The 21,108-nt window shown below is 37.1% G+C and overlaps 1 protein-coding gene across 1 annotated transcript; it reads left to right on the plus strand.

Moving 5' to 3' along the window:
- Window positions 1-899: 899 nt before the first annotated feature.
- Window positions 900-20,428, plus strand: LOC143710959 (interferon-induced very large GTPase 1-like). Its single transcript, XM_077202225.1, has 4 exons — window positions 900-1,013; window positions 10,066-10,173; window positions 10,302-11,308; window positions 15,670-20,428. Exons 2-4 carry the CDS (start codon window positions 10,170-10,172, stop codon window positions 20,356-20,358), a joined length of 5,700 nt encoding a protein of 1,899 aa, XP_077058340.1. The 5' UTR covers window positions 900-1,013; window positions 10,066-10,169; the 3' UTR covers window positions 20,359-20,428.
- The last annotated feature ends 680 nt before the right edge of the window (window positions 20,429-21,108 follow it).

Raw genomic sequence — 21,108 nt, forward strand, 5'->3', positions numbered from 1 at the left:
ATGAAGCGATCTGAATCTGTGTCGTTGAACTAACGGGTGTTAATTGACTACAAAGCACTGCACAAAACCAGCACCAAAAGTAGTAGCCTATTAATGGTAAGAATAGTAAGTCAATTGTATTTAGTCTATATTGATACATCGTTTACCATTTGATGAAACTATCATAGTTTGTTAAATGAAGCCCAGGCGTACAGGCCTATAATGTGAAGTGTAGGCTGACAACAACACGCGAAATGGTGACTTTATTATTTTAACATTTTTGATAATTTTGCAGCAATAGTATAATAGTACAGTATACTGGTCAAACATTTGCACACACATTACTTTTTTTTTTTTTAAGAAGTCCCTTATGTGTATCAAGCCTGCATTTATTTGATAAAAAATATAGAAAAAAAATGATTACAATTTAAAATAATGGTTTTACTATACTATTTGATATATATTATTTATTTATGTGATGCCATATGCCCTTTTTTTTTTTACATTTGAGCCCCTGCCCCTGAGGAACTCTCTGCACGTCCCTGTTGATGAATAATTGTTTCATTTGAAGTTACCATCATGGTTATCAGCGTTTACTTTAGTAGTTCTCTTGACACCACATATGTATTAAATTTCTTCTTATCAGGCATTTCAGTTATATTCAGAAAACATTTGGCTGGTTTGACTACATTGCTGCTTTAGTTATTTGTGTGTGGGCAGAATGATTTCCTTCTCATTTTGAAGAAAAACATCAGTTTTAGTTCTCAAAAGTCTTAAGAAATTTAATTTCCTTAATGCCATGAGATTTAATTGAAGGCAGTAGCCAACAGATCACCTCTGATTGGCTGACATAGATTTGCATAATGTAAGTACAAGTATTTAAGACACAGGCTACCACAGTTTATACTGTATCAGAGTAACACATGCAGTTACAGTGGCTTACATCACTCATGTGATTTAAGGATTCAAGACATTGTTGTATGATATTCAGCAGAGAACCTTCGTTTGCTCTTTGGAATCCAGATTCACTTCAGGTTAGTAAAATTTGACTTCACAATTAGAGTGTTAGCCAGTTAAAAATGTGATAAATGAGTGAAATCATTGGGCCTGTTTACACCTGGCCACTTCACCTAGCTATCTGATTTATCAAAACGATTCCATTTACACCTGGTCACATAAATGTGTTTTTGCAAAACGGATTTAACTCCGATCTTCAATTCCCGCGCTAAATGGAGATTTAATGGAGTTCACGTCACCGAAAGCAACAGATGTGAGCTGCATTTTATTGATCAGCTAAAATTTCTAAATCAAAGACCACAATAAGAGAGACCGCTGCAACAGCCCTGGTAAGATCATTTCGTTTCTTTGGTGATGATTATGTGTTAAGTTTCTTCGACTTACTTTCACTTTGATTTGCGATAGTTTGCACCTTGACTTGATGAATAGATGCTCAGCTTCTCATCTGCAGTGATGCGTTTTGCAGTAGCGTCGTCATATCTGGCAATAATATGACATTATGGCATTTACTACAAAGAGCCGTAGTTCACTGACAAGCTGAGCCATATCGCATCAATATCGCGGATGTATCGCCAGCGATAATTAATGCGATATGGCTCAGCTTGTCAGTTAACTACGGCTCTTTGTACACAGCAAAAACTCCAGTGTTAAATTAACACTCCTGCGAGTGTATATGAGTCCACACTCAAGAGTGTTAAAGTTAATGAGATAATTAAGTGATTAATTTAGTGATGATTGAGCATTATTGAAGACACCTGAAGAATCACTGAAGGAGAAAATCTCAAATCGTAAGCCACCGTTATGGCGATCATTGGTTGCTTTAGTCGGGCTCTTGACCCTTACATTATCAACTTTAGATTTTGTTTTTGGCTGCTGAAGGTGTAACTATGGTATACTGTGTTATAGCCTACAGATGACCAAAGAAAAAAGTGATCTGATGGTGTAGGTTAGATTATGACAATCATCATTTGAACTTTATGTTGTTGATTTATGTTGTTTGTTACAGCATAACTGTGAATCTGTATACATATCCAGAGTATTAGCTATAATATAAAAGATTTCTTGAAAGTTGTTTCTAATAAAAAAAATCATTCTTTCAGTCACATATAGACTTGAAGATTTAGCCTATGCATCTCAACAATGGTGACGAGCAGAATATTCAATTAGGAAAAGGAAATTCAGATCATAATTTATCAGTGGTGGTAAGTAACGAAGTAGAAATACTTCGTTAATTTACTTAAGTATTTTTTTCGGGGATCTGTACTTTACTTGAGTATTTTTTATTTGCATCTACTTTTACTCTTACTCCACTACAATATTGAAGACAAAGTTTACTTTTTACTCAGTTACATTTCCCCATGCCTGCTCCAAGTATTTATTACACTGGCTTTCCAAACCAATAAAAACTTGGTTTTATTTTGAAAAAAAGAACGCGCAAGCTCTTTGCCAGCATACGCTCACATAGCAGTCAGTTCGCCATTGTGGAAGATGACCGCAGAAACAGGTGAAGGTGCAGCTCTGCCCAGCAATGACCCAGAGATTCCCGCTTACACTGTATCTTGCAGATCTTCTGTTTGATGCAGCTAATGTTATGGAACATGTCTATTGCAGAGCTGCCAACTCTCACTCATTCAGTGTGAGACTCACGCAATTGACACTTTCCACACGTTCTCACGACACACATCCATTTTCTCACGCAGAGAGATTTTCTCAAGCGAAGCAAAGAGGACACTGACACCAACAGACAAGACAGAGTAGGTTACTTTTGATATGGAACAAATTCTCAGCTCTCAGATTCTGTCAATTTTATTATGAAATTCAAACAATAAATACCGTTTTGGAGCTTTTAAATGTGATGTGACAGATAGCTAGCGCCTGCTATGGGGTGCCGTTAATCTCTTTACTACTAGTTAATTGTAAATAAACACAAATGAACAATAATAGGTAGCCTATGTTGAAAGATACAGTACAACTTACCAAAATGTATATACCTTATACATAATATCAATAAATCAGTGTTTTTCAACTGCGGATAGAGGTCAATAAAACAGCTGGAGAACAATGTCACATAACGTTACATTTACCCCAGGAAAAAAAAAAACATTTAATGACCATAGTATGTTAGTTGGCTAGAAAAATTTGTATTTTATAATATATGTAATATTAGTATAAATTAGTATTTTGTTTAATGTGCACTATATATTTATTATATTTTTACTTATATCATTAAAATATTATAAAGTTGTTATTATAATAAAAATCACATGTATTTTTAACATATAATAATACCAGCTGACAGGGCTCTCTGTAGCCTATGTTTACAGAATTAGGTGAGATTTTCTTAATTTAAAAATTAACATGCATCTACTGTACCAAATATTTATCAAAATGAATCTATTGAATCAAGATCGGAATCAAACCACAATAATTTAATTGAAATTGTAAAATTTGTATCAAAGAATGGCCTACCAGTCATTGCACCATAATATGCTGTCACTAAACTTAATGAAATTGTTTAGAATTGATGCAAGGTGCTTCATTGTCTCTTGACTGATTGCAAATCTAACAAATTCTTAATTGCAGTATCTAATAATTTGTTCAATTAAAACAGATCAATTGTTTTGGGAGTGATATGCAATGTTTAATTATTGATATTTACAGTTTGAATATTTACTTTTTACTTTCGGTACTTAAGTACGTTTTAAATCGGATACTTTTGTACTTTTACTCAAGTGATATTTGAATGGAGGACTTTCTACTTTTACTGGAGTCATTTTTTATTTAGGTATATATACTTTTACTCGAGTATAATTTTTGAGTACTTTTACCACCCCTGTAATTTATTCATATCACAATGCATGATGGGAGCCATTAATGAGTTGTGATTGGTGGCAGCCACTGCAATATGCTTTATTATTGTCACCATTGTTGAAATTCACAGGCTGATTATTGATGTCTGTGTTTCCAAATGGTTCAATTTGAAAGTGTTTTGATCAGAACAGTGTTTAATAAATATTTTGGATTAGAAGAAACATACCTATACTCATATATGCTCTAGATGCACAAAATTATTGCCAATAAGTTAAGCCAAACTATCTGGATAAGATTCATTTTCAGATCACAGCATGATTATGCCAAAACACAACCAACACTATTAGATCACACTTTTCTTTGTTCATTTGATTGTTATAATTAAATAACAGTAGACTAACACATTTAAAGGGAATGTTTAAAGGATAAGAGACCAACTACACTTACATCTATTCATTTAGCTGACGCTTTTATCCAAAGCGACTTACAATTGCTATATTTCAGAGGTCGCACGCCTCTGGAGCAACTAGGGGTTAAGTGTCTTGCTCAGGAACACATTGGTGTCTCACAGAGGATTCGAACCCGGGTCTCCCACACCAAAGGTATGTGTCTCATCCACTGCACCATCACCACCCCTAAGCTAAAGCAAACACTTATCGCAATAACGGTGACTTACAATTTGAGATTTTCTCCTGCAGCGATTCTGCTTGTTAACATCAGGTGTCTTCAATAATGCTCAAACATCACTAAATTAATCACTTAATTATCTCATTAACTTTAACACTCTTGAGTGTTAATTTAACACTGGAGTTTGTGCTGTAGAGTAAATGCCGCTCCATCTGAAAGCAGGTGAAGGCGATTTACTACTAATCAAGGAACCGGCTTTACTGACGAGATGCGCATAACAATATCGTGCGATATATCGCCCAGCCCTAATTATAAGTTATAACACGCTCTCACGCGTTTATTTTATTTTTGAATATGACAGATTCAAATCTGTCTCAAATGTGCAGAGGTGGAAAGTCCAGGGGTCAGAAAGTAAAAGTCCTGCCATATTTTGATTCCACCCATGAACTCACACAGCAAAAACTCCAGTGTTAAATGAACTTTCCTAGGAGTTCATTTGGCTCCAGACTAGGGCTGCACGATTAATCGCACGATGTTGTTATGCGCATCTAATCAGTAAAGCCGGTTCCTTGATTAGTAGTAAATCGCCTTCACCTGCTTTCAGATGGACGATATGATGCAGATATGAGTGTTAAATTAACACTCAAGAGTGTTAAAGTTAATGAGATAATTAAGTGATTAATTTAGTGATCATTGAGCATTATTGAAGACACCTGATGATAACAAGCAGAATCACTGAAGGAGAAAATCTAAAATTGTAAGCCACCGTTATGGCGATCAGTGTTTGCTTTACTTGGGCTCTTGATCCTTATACTTTGAGTTTACATTTTGTTTGTTGGCTGTTATTGATTTATTACAGTCAAATGAACAAAGACAAGTGTGATCTGATAGTGTTAGTTATGTTTTGACATAATCATGCTGTGATCAGAAAAATGAAACTCATTCAGATGATCTGGCTTAACTTGATAGCAACAGTTAATTGGTTATACAGCATATGATAAGTGTTTTTTCCTTATAATCCAAAACATTTAATAATAATTGTCCTGATCAAATCACTTTTTAATGCATTTTTTTAGAAACACAGACATCAATAATCAGCCTGTGAATCTCAACCGTGGTGACAATAATAATCCTCGTTGCCATCAATCACAACTCATTAATGGCTCTCATCATGCATTGCGGTATGAATAAATTATGATCTGAATTGTCTATGTAAGTTACATTTCCTAATTGAATATTCTGCGCGTCAGGATTGTTGAGATGCATTGACTGAATCTCGATATCTGTTTGTGCCTAAAATAGAGTTTTTTTGTTTGTTTTTTCCAACTTTTAAGAACTCCTTTATATTATATCTCAAATTCTGGATATTTATGCAGAATCTCAGTTATGCTGTAACCAACAACATAAATCAAAATCATAAAGTTCAAATAATGACTGTGATAGTATAACCAACACCATCAAATCACTTTTTTCATTGGTCATCTGGCAGGTGCAGCTCAGATACATCAGCCAAACAAAATCTAAAGTTAATAATGTGAGGGTCAAGAGCTCAAGTAAAGCAACCACTCATCTCCATAATGGTGACCTGAAATTCCGGTTTTCTACTTCAGTGATTCTGCTTTATATCAGACTTCTACAGAATAATACCTTATGTAGAAGTCTGACAGAAATAAAGTCAGTCTGGTTAGTAATCAGAAAAGCTGGTAATGCTGTTTGTGGAGTTGTTTAATCCTCCTCTGCTGAGATCTTCAGAGATTTAATGTCTTCAGTTGAATTCATCTAAGACTCTGGCTGAAGTCAGTTTTTCTTTTCTTTAGTCATTCTGCTTGTTAACAGTAGGTGTTCATCACTAATGCTCAATCATCCCTTAATTAATCAGTTAATTATCTCATTAAATTTACCACTTTTAACACTCTTTAGATTGGGACAATATGTACTCTGAGCAGTGTTGATTTAACACTGGGGATTTTGCTGTGTTCCTTTAAGGTGTGGTAATCATGAAGACATTGATTAGCTTGTTCAGGTGAGTTTGGTTAGGGTTGTAGGTAAAAACAGCAGGAAAGTGGATCTTGCGGGCCAGAGTTGAGGACCCCTGCTTTAGTGAATGAACAGGCAATATGATGATTTTGTTATATTTCACAATCATTTGACCTGAATCACTGAACTCATATAACACCCAAGTTCTGAGTTAAAGTCAACACCATCAGATCACTTTTATTTGTTCATCTGGTTGTTATAACTCATGTACAGCAGCCAAACAAAACCTAAAGTTAATTATTTAATGGTCAATAGGCCAACTAAAACAAACACTGATCTCCATAACGGTAACTTATGGTGAATGGTGAATTCAGTTTTTCTCCTTCAGTGATTCTGCTTGTTAACATCAGGTGTCTTCAATAATGCTCAATCATCACTCAATTATTCACTTAATTATCTCATTAACTTTAACACTGCTTCGTTCATTTAACACTCTGCTCAGAGTTTAATTGGGTCGCTTAAAATGACTTCAATCCATGATGTTGAAGTTACATGAACAAATTATGTTTGTTTAACGTAACCCAGTTATGTGTAACCTGGGAACCTGTTGACATAAAGTTAAGTAAAGCCAAAATATCATTATTTTGAGTGTGTGTAGGTTTGTGAAAGTGACAAACACATCTTTTTTAGGTTCTGTTTTGTATTGTATATGTTCCAAATTTGTATAATTCAATGTCAGTTCAATGGTTCATTTTGGGTAATTTAAATGATCAATTTAACACTATCAATAGGCTGTGGAACTGGTATATAAATGCTTCCAGTAATGTGTAATCTGATCAATACAGGCATCTGACTAGTATGAAGGATGAAACCTGCAAAATTACAATTAAATGTGAATGATAAATACCCATGTAGACACCCAGATTTCCAGTGACCCTAAGGATTAAAAAAATATATTATAATTTTTTTTTTACTCCATTACTCCATACTCACAAAAAGCAAAATCCCCAGTGTTAAATTAACACTGCTCAGTGTTTATATGAGTCCACACTCAGAGTGTTAAAGTTAATGAGATAATTAAGTGAATAATTGAGTGATGATTGAGGATTATTGAAGACACCTGATGTTAACAAGGCGAATCACTGAAGGAGAAAATCACAAATCTCAAGTGACCATTATGGTGATCAGTGTTTACTGTAGCTGGGCTCATGGTCTTTCAGGGGGCTTTCACACAGGCAGTTAATTCGGAAAGGGGCACGGTTCGCATGAAAAATCGCTAATGTGAACACTGTCATGGGACCCGGGTGCGCACTGGGGTACTGAACCCGAGACTACCTGGAGGAGGTGGTCTGAGTTCGGCTACTCCTGAACCGTGCCGCAGTTCGCGTGAATGTGAAAGCAACACGGACTCGGGTGCGCACTTGTTCAGGAAGTAAAGTGACCTGCGCATACTTTTTAGCTGATTGTGATGTATTTAGTTAAATAAAACACATGTAAGGGATGATAGTGTTGTTGATTTACCTTGGATACGAGCGAGAGTGAGCCTGCATTGTATTCGCGCATATTGCGTGGAATCAGGGCAACAAATTTGGAAATCCACTGTCTCCTCAAAAGAGTCCATTTGCAAGCAGCAGAAAGGCACTTTATGTGACAAACACTCACAGTAAACCTGTATTGTTCACTCAACTGCGCATAATAGCACCGAATTAATAAAAAACACAACATATTGACCCACGCTCTGTTTTATATCATGCGGCGTGCACCAGGGTTCGATATAATCAAATTGAGTGTGAAACCAGACCAACACTACGGGGGGTGCCGGGAACAATCTTGCTCGGGCTCGGACCGTAGCAAACGAGCCCAGTGTAAAAGCCCCCTTAATTATTAACTTTGGATCTAGTTTGGAGGTTCTAACTGAGTTATAACAGCTAGTTGAACGAAGAGGGAAAAAAATCTGATGGTGTTGGTTGTGTTTTAACAATTCTTATTTCACAATCATTTGACCTGAATCACTGAACTCATGGCTTCTGTGATGGATACAGCTTCACTTGCCGTGGTGGTTGGCTTGTAAGCAATGTTCCCTCAAAGCTGCGCGTGAGCGCGGCCGCGCACTTCTGATGCTGAGGCCGCGCACTTCTGAAGCCGTGGCCGCGCAGAAAAGATTAAAATGCCACGCAGAGGACTGACGCGAAATGTGTGGGGAAATCCATTTGATTGTAGTTTAAGTGAGAAATAATTTCAGTGCTCTGGTCAACCGCTATAGAGTGAAAACTGGTAAATGCAGTTTACAGGTTTCATAGAAAGAGAATGATGTGAGTACGTGTGATTGGCAGTGAGTCTTGCGTGCGGACCAAATAGCTCAATACGAGAGGCAACGCGAAATGCAGACATGTGAAATAAAATCACATCATAATGTTTTAAAGAAGAGTGGTTTGATTAAAGTGGTAGAAATAACTGTTGATGGACACAGAACGGTAACAATTACACACCCACCCGCATGCAAATTCAAAATACATCATTAGTTTAAAAAGATGTTTTTGTGTGGGGGGGGGGGGGGGGTTTCATGCATGGTTAGATTACTATAAAAGAGTTCACATATTCACTTTTCTTGAAAATATTTAGCTATTTGATCTATTTAAATGCTTCAGTTTGTTTTCATATTATAATAATATAATATGTAAACAAATTGAAGCTTTTAAACTGATATATTATATCATTTCAAATACTTCGTTTTTTAATTATCGTTAATTCGTTTTTTTTATATTATATTATATTAGGCCTATATTTTATTATATAATAAGCCTAAATAAAGAATCTCACGGGCTCATTGCCATTAAAAACTTTGAAACCCCCTGCTAAAGAAAATATTGGAAATTGTTAAGAAATAAACAATCATTTAACTTTGATGGTTTAATGCTTCCTGTACACAATTAATTGACTGTACAAAAACACTTTATGTTTTTCCCAAACCATCTCAGTGTAACAGCTTACTTTTCTTTCATACTATATTCTATTATTGTAAAGAATTGAACTGTCCTGCAGAAGATTTTGTAAATTATTTTTCATATGATTTCTTGGTAAAGACTGTACAGTTAACAGCACTGTGAAAAAAATATCAGGTAACCTAAAATGTGCTTCATTTAGTGACTTCTTAATTAACTGCTTGTTTTTCAAAAATATGATTTAATACCAATAAGTTACATCAAGGGTCAAATAAAATAGAAATGGCACATTCAAGTTAAAAGTTAAAACTGAATGTTGAAACCATTGTGTTTCTACGTATGCTGTACAGGTCAGGTTTAAAGAATATTTTTGCTCAGGTGGCGAAATATGTCCGCCCAATAGAAAAAAGTTTTGCTCAGCAAGAAAAAAAATTAGAGGGAACATTGCTTGTAAGTCTCCACTCCAGCGATCTCCACCATTGAACTCCAGCTACCTCCTATGTCAATTTTCTGTCATATCCTGGTTTCCTCCAGCTATATATTCCCATTTAGTCACATACTCGCCTGTTTACCTACTGTGCTCCTTAGGAAAAGACTTGGTTAATAATCCACCATGAACATTCTGACTGTGCTATTGCTTACCTACGTAATCTTTATCTGCTGCATGGCAAAAAAATATTTACAAAATGTTTTAACAGTTGTTTCTTTGAAGGGGGGCAAATGGCTTGGGAATAAAGAGGGGGAAAGGAGCTGTAAACCTGACAAGGGTTCTTATGGGAAGATCTGTGTCATCCTGGCAAATTAAAATCAAGCAACATGGGTAAGAAATGTAAATTATATATGGATAACATCAATATCCTATACACATTAGTGAGCATAATCGGAGGTGTTTGCTTTTCTGTGATGATGACAACATTTCATAAAGACAATTCTTCTTTAATATTGCAGTGCCAGGAGAAGAAGCAGGAGAACAAAGGGCAACTCTACAATCACCACTAACAGTAACAATAGCACTGACAGTTGCCCTAGTTGCAGTAGTAATAGGTAATTCAGTAACATCAACAACAGTTGCAGCAGTAGCAGGGGCAGCAGCAGGAGCAGCAGCTGGAATAAGCATTTTACAATCACTATGGGAAGCAGAAGCTAGAAAAAGAACAGCAGATATAGCAGTAGCAGTAGCAGGATGCCTAGCAGGAACAGCAACAGCAATATTGCACTTATTGTTAGGAACACAAACACTAACAGGAACAGCAGTAACTGGAGCGCTGACCGGAGCTGCAATGGTTGCATCAGGAAGAACACAATTACAGTGGGCAATTAATAAAATAGAGTGGGTGATAGATAACTTACAATGGGCGGTAGACCTAGTAAAAAGAGTGAAAGCAGAATTACTACAATCACCACTAACAGTAACAATAGCACTGACAGTTGCCCTAGTTGCACTAGTAGTAGGTAATTCAGTAACATTAACAATAGTTGCAGCAGTAGCAGGGGCAGCAGCAGGAGCAGCAGCTGGAATAAGCATTTTACAATCACTATGGGAAGCAGAAGCTAAGAAAAGAACTGCAGATATAGCAGTAGCAGTAGCAGGATGCCTAGCAGGAACAGCAACAGCAATATTGCACTTATTGTTAGGAACACAATCACTAACAGGAACAGCAGTAACTGGAGCGCTGGCCGGAGCTGCAATGGTTGCATCAGGAAGAACACAATTACAGTGGGCAATTAATAAAATAGAGTGGGTGATAGATAACTTACAATGGGCGGTAGACTTAGTAAAAAGAGTGAAAGCAGCATTACCTGTGGAAACATTAATTGTAGGATTAAGAATAGCAGCAGCAACAATATCTAAAAAAGTATCACTAGCACTAGGAGGTGGACTTGCGGCAGGAGCAGGAACAGGAATTAATGGATCACAACAGAATGGAAAATCACAGACACAATCAGCTATGAAGGTAAGAGTGCAGATTCGTGTGGCATCCTGTGCAATTTATGCCTGTGCTTTCAATGCGAGTTATGTTTCATAACTGGTACATTACTCCCAGTCTATGGTTTAGGAGCAAGTAACAAAATAAGAAAATGTATAACAAAAAGAAACAAACAAACAAAAAGTAAATTCAAAATATGGAAAAGAACAGGATCCCCAGTCAACATGTGGAATCATGTGATGATCACAGTGACATCGTCATATGATACTCACAGTGTGAGTAATATATGAGGTCATTGAGAATTCAAAATGTTTACCCAACTGAAGGTCTAATTGCAATTGATCTTGACATGCACTTCTGTAACAGAGAGTAACAGGAAAGGGAGCATTATAACTTGTTTGGGACAGATTTGAGAGGACAGCTCTTAATGTTTTAATTGTGCCTGGCAGGCTCAAAGGGGGAGATAAACCCATGAATGTCATATTATGAATGTCTATGAGACAGGCCTTTAATTTAGTGTTGAGATGTTGTTCATTGAGTGTACGCCTAGAGATAACGATCCAAATTGCATAGGCTAATAGACGGAAAGCATGACATTAGGAGGTTACCAAATCTGTGCTTGTGTTTAACAAATCAGTTAATGTAAGAATTAGCCTACTATATTACCGTATGTCTAAAGGGAAGCGCAGCGCCACGTTGCGTCTATGACAACTTGAGGTATCGCACACCGGACGCACACTTTGTCAGTTTATGGCCAGCAATATTGTTATGTTTAAGGATATGGAATTAAGATCATGTTTGTACCATGTTATGATCGTATTTGTCATAGACGCAACGCGGCGCTGCGCTTCTCGTATGGTGTGCGACCCTTTAGATTATTGGCAGCATAAAAAAACGAAACGATGTGACAGCATGGGCTGAACAATACAAGTTACCGGTAATATCCATAGAGCCAATGAACTAGTTGCCCGAAACACATCAACAAGAAAGAATGAAGGCTATCCTGTAAAACAATCATGTGATACAAAATGACCCTATTCATCACTAACATTCAATTCAATTCAAATTTATTGTATAGCGCTTTTCACAATACATATTGTTTCAAAGCAGCTTTACAGAAAGTGCATTTCAGAAATGTACATAGAAAAATACAGTTAATCATGTATTAATTTAGGGCATAACATATCGCCGGCGTTGAGTCGTCTCTTCACAGGCGTTTAGTCATCTCATCGCAGGTGTTGGGGGATCTGAAGTCTCCGTGAGAGGCTGGATACAAACTGGAGCTGACGAATGCTATTTACCTCGGGACTAGCGTCCCGAGATAACAGCAGAAAGGCAGATGAGAAATAATTAGCATAGCTGATGTTCATAATATTAATGCATTCGATCTGATTCAACAGTAGTATAAAAGGTAAGCATGTGAATGCTTGGCTAAAGAGATGCGTCTTTAATCTAGTTTTAAACTGGGACAGCGAGTCTGAGTCTCGAACAATATCAGGAAGGCTATTCCAGAGTTTAGGAGCTAAATGTGAGAACGCCCTCCCTCCTTTAGTGGACTTGGATATCCTAGGAATGACCAGAAGCCTCAAATTTAGTGATCTTAAAGGTCCCCTGACATGGGGTTATTTTATTATTTTATAATGTTTCCTGGGTTGCCCTTATAATGTTAGTATGTTTTTTAGATCAAAAATAGTCATAATTTAGAAATAAAAGGCATTTTTCCTAGCCTGATTTTAGCCTCTGATTTGAACACTCTGTTTGAAGGGGCGTGTCTGCTGTGGGATTCAGTGTAAACGCGGCCACTGCTGTGATTGGCTGACATGCGTGCATATGAAATAGCTACGTATTACATGTGAAAGTCTCTCGAATACCTTTACTACTGCTATTATAGGTTTTTACTAATACAGCTATCGAGATTAACGAATCGTGAGAAGTTTTTAAAGTATTTAGATCTATTCCCATCACATAAAATGCTGCTGTGATGAGCATTGAGCAAGCAGATGACAGTCTGTAGATCGCGAGACTGAAGATCTTATCATTGCAACGCAGTTTCTGCACTCTCTCTAATGCTTTCACCAATGCAAACACGATGATGTACATACAGTAAGAGCTTCGTTGTGCAGTCAGGTGTGTCATTGATTTCATAACGAGTTGTCCAGATAAACTCGCGCTGTGTGAAAATTTGTTCTTTGATCGATTTCTGTATATAATTTGTTCACAATTTAAATAAGATTATTTTTTATCCTACTAAAAGAAACGATGTGAAGGTGATATTTTAGTCACTGGCTTGACTTACTGATGCATTAACAGTATTGAACGATTTTGAGAGAAAGATTAGCCTACCTTTCTGAACTTGAACTTGAATTGTTGCTTGGTAGCTCGATCGATTTATTTTCAGACGTTGATCGAGGCCAGCTCTGTATTGGCCCAAGTTGAGGAAACAGTCGTCGGTGAAATGTTTGGACCATCCAAAACTTTGAGAAGTTGTGTCAGCGCATTTCCAGAGAAAATAAAATTAACCCATTGTTTCTTCAGAGGGTCGGATGAAGGAACTAAAAAATACTTTTGTGTTCATTTGTACATCCAAACAATGATCAACTGCCATGCTTTGCTCGTTTGCAAGCCATTATATCTCTCTATTCAACTTTTGTGCTTCGATCGGTCACACGCCATGATATCTCTTAAGGATAATCTAAAATCGCGCGCGCGCGTTCCTACTTCCTATAGCTCGTTTTCTCATGGGTGGGTCAAATTCTCTGGGCTGGCAAAGCAGAGAAGGGGAGGTAACCTTTCCCCTATATGACGTCATATAGGGGAGATTCAAGATCAGCCCGTCTGAGATCTCATTTTCTCACAGGCAGAGAAAGATAGCCAAAACTCGGTTTACACCGACTGAAATCAAATGCAGGCTAGGGGAACTAATATTAATGTTAAAAAACCTCAGAAGGGAAAATTTCATGTCAGGGGACCTTTAAAGAACGCGATGGATTACAGGGCGATAGAAGGTCCATTAAATACACAGGAGCTAAACCATTTAGGGCTTTATAGGTCAGTAGTAATACTTTGTAATTGATACGGAACTTAATAGGTAACCAGTGTAGAGATGATAAAATCGGTGTTATATGATCATATTTTCTTGACCTAGTAAGAACTCTAGCAGCTGCATTTTGCACTAACTGTAGCTTGTTTATTGAAGATGCAGGACAGCCAGCTAATATAGCATTACAATAATCTAGTCTCGAGGTCATGAATGCATGAACTAACTTTTCTGCATCAGAAACTGATAGCATGTTACGTAGCTTAGCAATGTTTCTAGGGTGGAAAAAGCCTTTTCTTCTAACATATGAAATATGATTTTGGAAAGACAAGTTGCAGTCTATTATAAAACCCAGGTCTTTTAATGTAGAGGATAAAGTAACAGGACATCCTTCTAAATTAAAGTTGTATTGGTTTTGTGGGTAATTTTTGGGACCAATAAGTAATACCTCCTTTTTATCTGAATTTAATAGCAGGAAATTACACGTCATCCAGTATTTTATATCTTTAACATCATCACCGCGATCCTCAACTACAAGTTCATTGGCGAATTCCTCCTCGTCATCGGTCTCCTCCACTTCTCCCTCTCTGGCCTCCGCTAACTGTTCCTGCCTTGCTTGTGCTAACAGCTCCCGCCCAGAGATGCGCAGGGCTCTCTTGTGTGCGCAATCTGCACCATAGAACTGGCTTAAACATACGATCTGACGGGGTTTAGAAGATTAAATACAACCCGAAACTAAAAAACAGACCAGGCCTCTATTTGAGATCGTCCTTTTTTTATCCAAACCTGTAGCCACACCAGGTGTGTAAAAGAGACAGGCATCTATTTGGGACTCGGCTATTTGATGTTTTACGGTAATTGTACTCAATGAACAATAAACTTGGTTTAAAAGAATGTGTTTTACTTTTAATCTTAATAATGTTTTATTAACAAAGTTCGGGAGGAGCATGTTCAGATAATTAAACCTAATTAAAAACGTTGAGCACATTCAGATATTTAAACCTAATTAGACACGAGTGGAGAACACCCTGTTAATCAACCCAATCAACGAGTTAAGAGGTGTATATATACAGCAAACTTACCTACGTTCATTGACAGTTTATCAGCATCCCTCCATCAACCGAACTCCTCACTTCTAGTCCTAAATACTCTTACAACAACGGGGGTAGTACTCTGGGTTCAGGCAAAAATTCCGAGGTCGGAGCCCTCCCCCCGGACAGCACGCCAAATATGCATAATCGTTACTCTGTTTAATTGATGTAAGTGTGAACTTGTGAACTTCAATACTGAATGATTGCATTTGAATGATACAAAATTAAATAAATCTGTTATTATTGTGTCTATTAAACAGAGAGAGAACGTCAGTTCACGTCAGGAAAAGACTGAAAGTGAAGAAATACAGCACCTGTTTCACAGACTTAATCTTCACAGGAACAATAAACTGAGAGCTGCAGATGTTCTTCAGATAACTGCCCATTCATTACAGTCCCATGAGTCCTCTGCTGAAGAGAAAATGATTCAGACTTTCCTACAAAAACTACTGATGATGGACTACAGAGCAAGATACATTCATGTTAATAAGGCCAATGAACATGATCAAACCCAACAAAGAGACACTGACACATCTGCAGACATTGGTGATGTATTCCAAGCAGTGACAATGTCTAACAAAAGAACAAGTCAATCTGATCGCATTCACCCGATGGATGTTCAGATGGCCGTGTTTCATTGTGCTGATGGTTTCCTGAAGCAGCTGCTGGTCACTAAACTGTCCCAGTGTCAGTACGCTCTGCCTCTGCTTGTTCCTGATCCATTCACACAACAGATTGAGTTTCCTCTTTGGACATTCAGACAAATCAACAAGAGCTGGAAGATGAGAAACATCAACAATGAAATCATTAGTCAAACCCACACGGTCTACAAGGCACAAACTCCAATGGTGAGTTTCTTCAGGTTTCGCTCTGTGTCCTCATCGAAGTCTCAGTTGATGAACAGTCTGATCAATGAGAAACACAACACGTTCTTCCACAGGAACTGCCCAGGCAGCAGCAGAACCAGAGTCCTGATGGATGGAGTGGTGGAGATCGCCTGGTTCTGTCCCTCTGGATCATATGATGATAAATTCACTGACTGTGTTGCGTTCTGTAATCTACACGGTGATGCAGGAAACCATGAGAAACAGCTGCAGATGCTCACTGAAATGGCCTCAGTCAATGTTGTTCTTCTACCAGGACTTCAGAAAAATGACAGAAGTGCAGAAAAGATCCAGAATCTGATCAGAATAACAACGCCGCTTATTTGTCTTCTTACGGAGGATGAATCTACTTTAATGCAGATGAAGAAAGGGAAATTTAAGATTGGTCTGAAGGACCGAAATCTGTCAGATGTATCTGAAGAACTCAGAAGAGCCATACAGGATTGTCTCTCAGAATCATCTTCCACTTTCAGACTTGAAGATGTGTCCAAACACTCAGACATCAGAGTAGATGAGGAAGATGATGAAGACTGCAGGAGAGGAAGAGAAGCAGCACAGCAGATGATGAGTTTATTGGAGGATAAAGATCTGACAGAAATCAAAAAATCATTTCTGCCCTGTCAGGGAAAACTGTGGCATCAGTGGAGTCAGAAGAACAAAGAACTGCATCGACCTCAAGGAGATAATATAGAAATGGCAAGAAGTGGGAAAAAAGAAGAAATGAAGAAAATCCGAGAACAACAGCATGAATGTGATATCAGTGAGTTTATGACGTACTTTAATAAAAAAATGAACTCAAAAACTGAACATGAAAAGATGTTTTTTCTTAAATGGCTCAGAATCATCTTGGATGAACACACATCTGTTGACCTTTCTGTTCTTCATCACAAGTATGATGAAAAGTGGTCCACAGTTTTAAAACTGAAAGAGAACAATGAAAAACCTGAACAATTCAAAGCTGAACAAACAGAACTTGAGAGAATATCTGAGGATCTTCAAGCTGCAACCTTTGGTTTGGAGCACATCATGAGGGAGATCAGTCAGATCTATGAATCATGTTCATCTGTGAAGAAGAACAAGAAAGACCTGCAGTTTCACTTCTCTTCTCTCCCGAGTCTTGCAGCAGAGATGATGATCTCTGGATTTCCACTGGAGCTGATGGATGGAGATGCTGCTCATGTTCCTCTGGTCTGGATCTCTGCTGTTATAGATGAACTCATCCAGAAACTGGGAGACCAGAGAGTATTTGTGCTGTCAGTTTTAGGGATCCAAAGATCTGGGAAATCCACCATGCTGAATGCCATGTTTGGACTCCAGTTTGCCGTCAGTGCTGGCAGGTGCACCAGAGGAGCTTTCATGCAGCTGGTCAGAGTCTCAGACGAGATGAAAACACAGATGAACTTTGACTATATTCTGGTTGTTGATACTGAGGGTTTTCGTGCTCTAGAACTGGCTGGAAGATCAACAAGACATCATGACAATGAACTGGCTACATTTGTTGTTGGTCTTGGTAATCTAACCTTGATTAACATCTTTGGAGAAAACCTATCTGAGATGCAGGACGTTCTTCAGATTGTTGTTCAGGCCTTCATAAGGATGAAGAAGGTAAATCTGTCTCCCAGGTGTGTGTTTGTGCATCAGAACATTTCAGACATCACAGCTGGAGAAAAAAACATGGAGGGAAGAAGACGACTGCAGGAGACACTTGATGAGATGACAAAACTCGCTGCTAAAGATGAAGTCTATGATGCAGAATGTTTCAGTGATGTCATTAGATTTGATATAGAGAATGATGTGAAGTATTTTGCTCAGCTCTGGGAAGGAAGCCCACCTATGGCACCACCAAACCCAAACTACTGCGAGAACATTCAAGAGCTAAAGAAAACCATTACTTTCCATGCCTCAAATTCACATGTGATGATGCTGACACACTTAAAAGATCGTATTAAAGATCTCTGGGGGGCTTTACTGAATGAACAATTTGTCTTCAGCTTCAGAAATTCTCTGGAGAATTCAGCTTACGGGAAACTGGAGACCGAATACAGCAAGTGGTCCTGGAGGCTTCGCAGTGCCCTGAAGGAAACTGAGAACAAACTACACAACCAAATAGAAAATGAAGCAATTCATAAGGTTGAGGAAACTGATCTGCAAAGAGAACTGAAGAAGACAAGTGAAGATGTGAAAAAATCAATGCCAGAATTCTTTGAGAAAGACAAAGATAAAGACATACTGATTCAGTGGAAAATATCATTTGAAATCAAAATCAATGAGCTTCAGGAAAACATTGTGAAAGAAACCAAGAGGAAATTAAAGGAGGTTCTTCAGCAACGAGACATGAAGAAAAATATTGATTATCAGAGAAAACATCATGAAAACTCTCTATTTGAAAAGAGCAAAGAACTTGCCTTAAAACTTAAAGATATAGAAAATGACGAAGAAACACTGAAGAAAGAGTTTGATTTGTTTTGGGAACAGTGTGTGAATAAGATCATCAGAGACACTCCTGCAATCAAAGACATTGATATAATGAGAGATGTGAGAGAGATCCTCAGTGACACCTATGGATGTGTTTCTGAGGACAAAAGGATGGAGAGCACAGATATTTTCTCTGTGCCCAGTTATTCAGATTATGTAAAGGTAAAAATATCAAGTGAAGTTTTAACAAATTTTTCTCCATCTAAAGAGGATGAAGTTCAAATAAGAGCATTAGTCACAGACGTTGCTCAGCATACAGACAAAAAGATTAAGTCATTTGACATTCCAAAGAAGGGCTACAACATCAGCTGTATTCAACAACTCACATGTTACATCAAGGCAAGAATAGTACAACATGAGGAAGGATCAGTGAAATATGTGTTCAAGAATGAATTCTTCTGGGATTTGGTTATTTCCATCTTTATGAGAGCAAACAAGATGATCACTGACCAACACAAAATGTTCAGGGATGCCAATAGCCAATATATTATAAAGAAGAGAGAAGAGTACTATAGGATTTTCCATAAATACTGTCATGGATCATCATCAGCTGCCATTTTTGGTGAGATCATCTGTCAGAAACTTAAAGAGCCCATTGAGCAGAGTGTCTACAAGAAGACTGCCAGAGATTTGACAGATGAATTGATGAAAAACTCTGAATCACTGAATGGAAACAGATCAAAACTTGAGAAACACATCCTGAAGACACTGGCAGAAGAGAAAGATTTTGAAAAATACATGAACTACATTAAAAACCCCAGAGATCACTTCAAGGGTTTCATCAGAGATGAAGTCAGCCGGTACATCACTGATAAGTTCAGTGTCAGTGTTTTACCCAAGATGAAGAAGAACATTAAACTCCTGAAGCAGAAGATCATGAAAGCAGCACATGAATCCACTGAACATGTTCAAGTGAACAGTGGAGATGTTGGTTCATGGTTGAAGAGTTTCACACAGCAGCTCTCAGATGTGCTGATCTTCTCTGAAAAAGACCTCAGTGGACTAAATCATGATGATGTTGATGTGAAACTCCTAGAAGATGTGATAAGAGACAAACTTCCTGCTATAATATCAGACATCAGCAGTGGATTCACAAAGACTTTTCCAGTAAAGCTGGACTATAAAGACAGACCAGATGAGCGTCTGATTGATCACTTCTGTCAGTGCTGTTGGGTTCAGTGTCCGTTCTGTAAAGCCATCTGCACCAACACCATAGAAAACCATGATGGAGATCACAGTGTTCCTTTCCACAGAGTGGATGGAATTAATGGATGGCATTACTGTAACACAAATAATCTCTGTGCTAATTTTTGCACAACTGTAGTAACAAGTAATCAAATCTTTATTGCATCTAACGGGAGTTTTCTCTATAAAGAATACAGAAGCGCAGGAGGAGTTTATGCGAAGTGGAGCATCACCCCTGATCACTCTGAACTGTCCTACTGGAAATGGTTTGTGTGCCGATTCCAGAAAGATCTGGAAAATTATTATAACAAACAATTCCAGGGTCGTGGTGAGATTCCACCTGAATGGAGAGAGCACAAACAACAAGATGCTATTCAGAGTTTGGATAATTTATGCGTTGTGTAAGGAATCTCAGTAGCAACCTCTGTGTTGTCTTATTATTTTCTTTGTTTTTTATATGATTTAAATGTTTAATCACTTATAATCATTAGTCATTTATGTTGTTGTCATTTGATTAATCATTGAATCATTTATTATTATGATTATTATTTGATTTACATAATTGTACAATTGATTCAGATTATTTGATTTACATCATTTAATCATTTTATTATTATTTTCTGTTTTTGATTTGATTTTAATTTTTAATCACTTATAATCATTAGTAATTTGTGTTGTTGTCATTTGATTTATCATTTAGTCATTTATTATTCTGATTATTATTTGATTTACATAATTGTACAATTTATTCATTTTCACATTATCTGATTTACATCATTTAATCATTTTATTATTATTTTCTTTGTTTTTGAAATGATTTTTAATTTTTAATCACTTATAATCATTAGCCATTTATCTAGTTGTCATTTGATTTATCGTTTAATCATTTATTATTCGCAGCATTATTTGATTTACACAATTGTATCATTTATTATAATTTGATTTACATCATTTAATAATTTTATTATTAATTTCTATAATTTTATGTTTTTATATTACATATTACATATTTTCTTGCTCTTGCAATGGTTGCTATTGTCTTTTAATTTTATAATTGTGTGCTTTCAAGGGATGTTTGTCTTCATGAATAAGAGTTAAGAGAATGTCTCCATTGCAAGGTTTTTTACATCACAGGACGATGTTGTGATGCAGTAA

This window comes from Siphateles boraxobius, unplaced genomic scaffold (genome assembly GCF_051911475.1).
Source record: "Siphateles boraxobius isolate OS27281-9 unplaced genomic scaffold, OSU_SipBor_1 49, whole genome shotgun sequence".
Classification (NCBI taxonomy): Eukaryota; Metazoa; Chordata; class Actinopteri; order Cypriniformes; family Leuciscidae; genus Siphateles; species Siphateles boraxobius.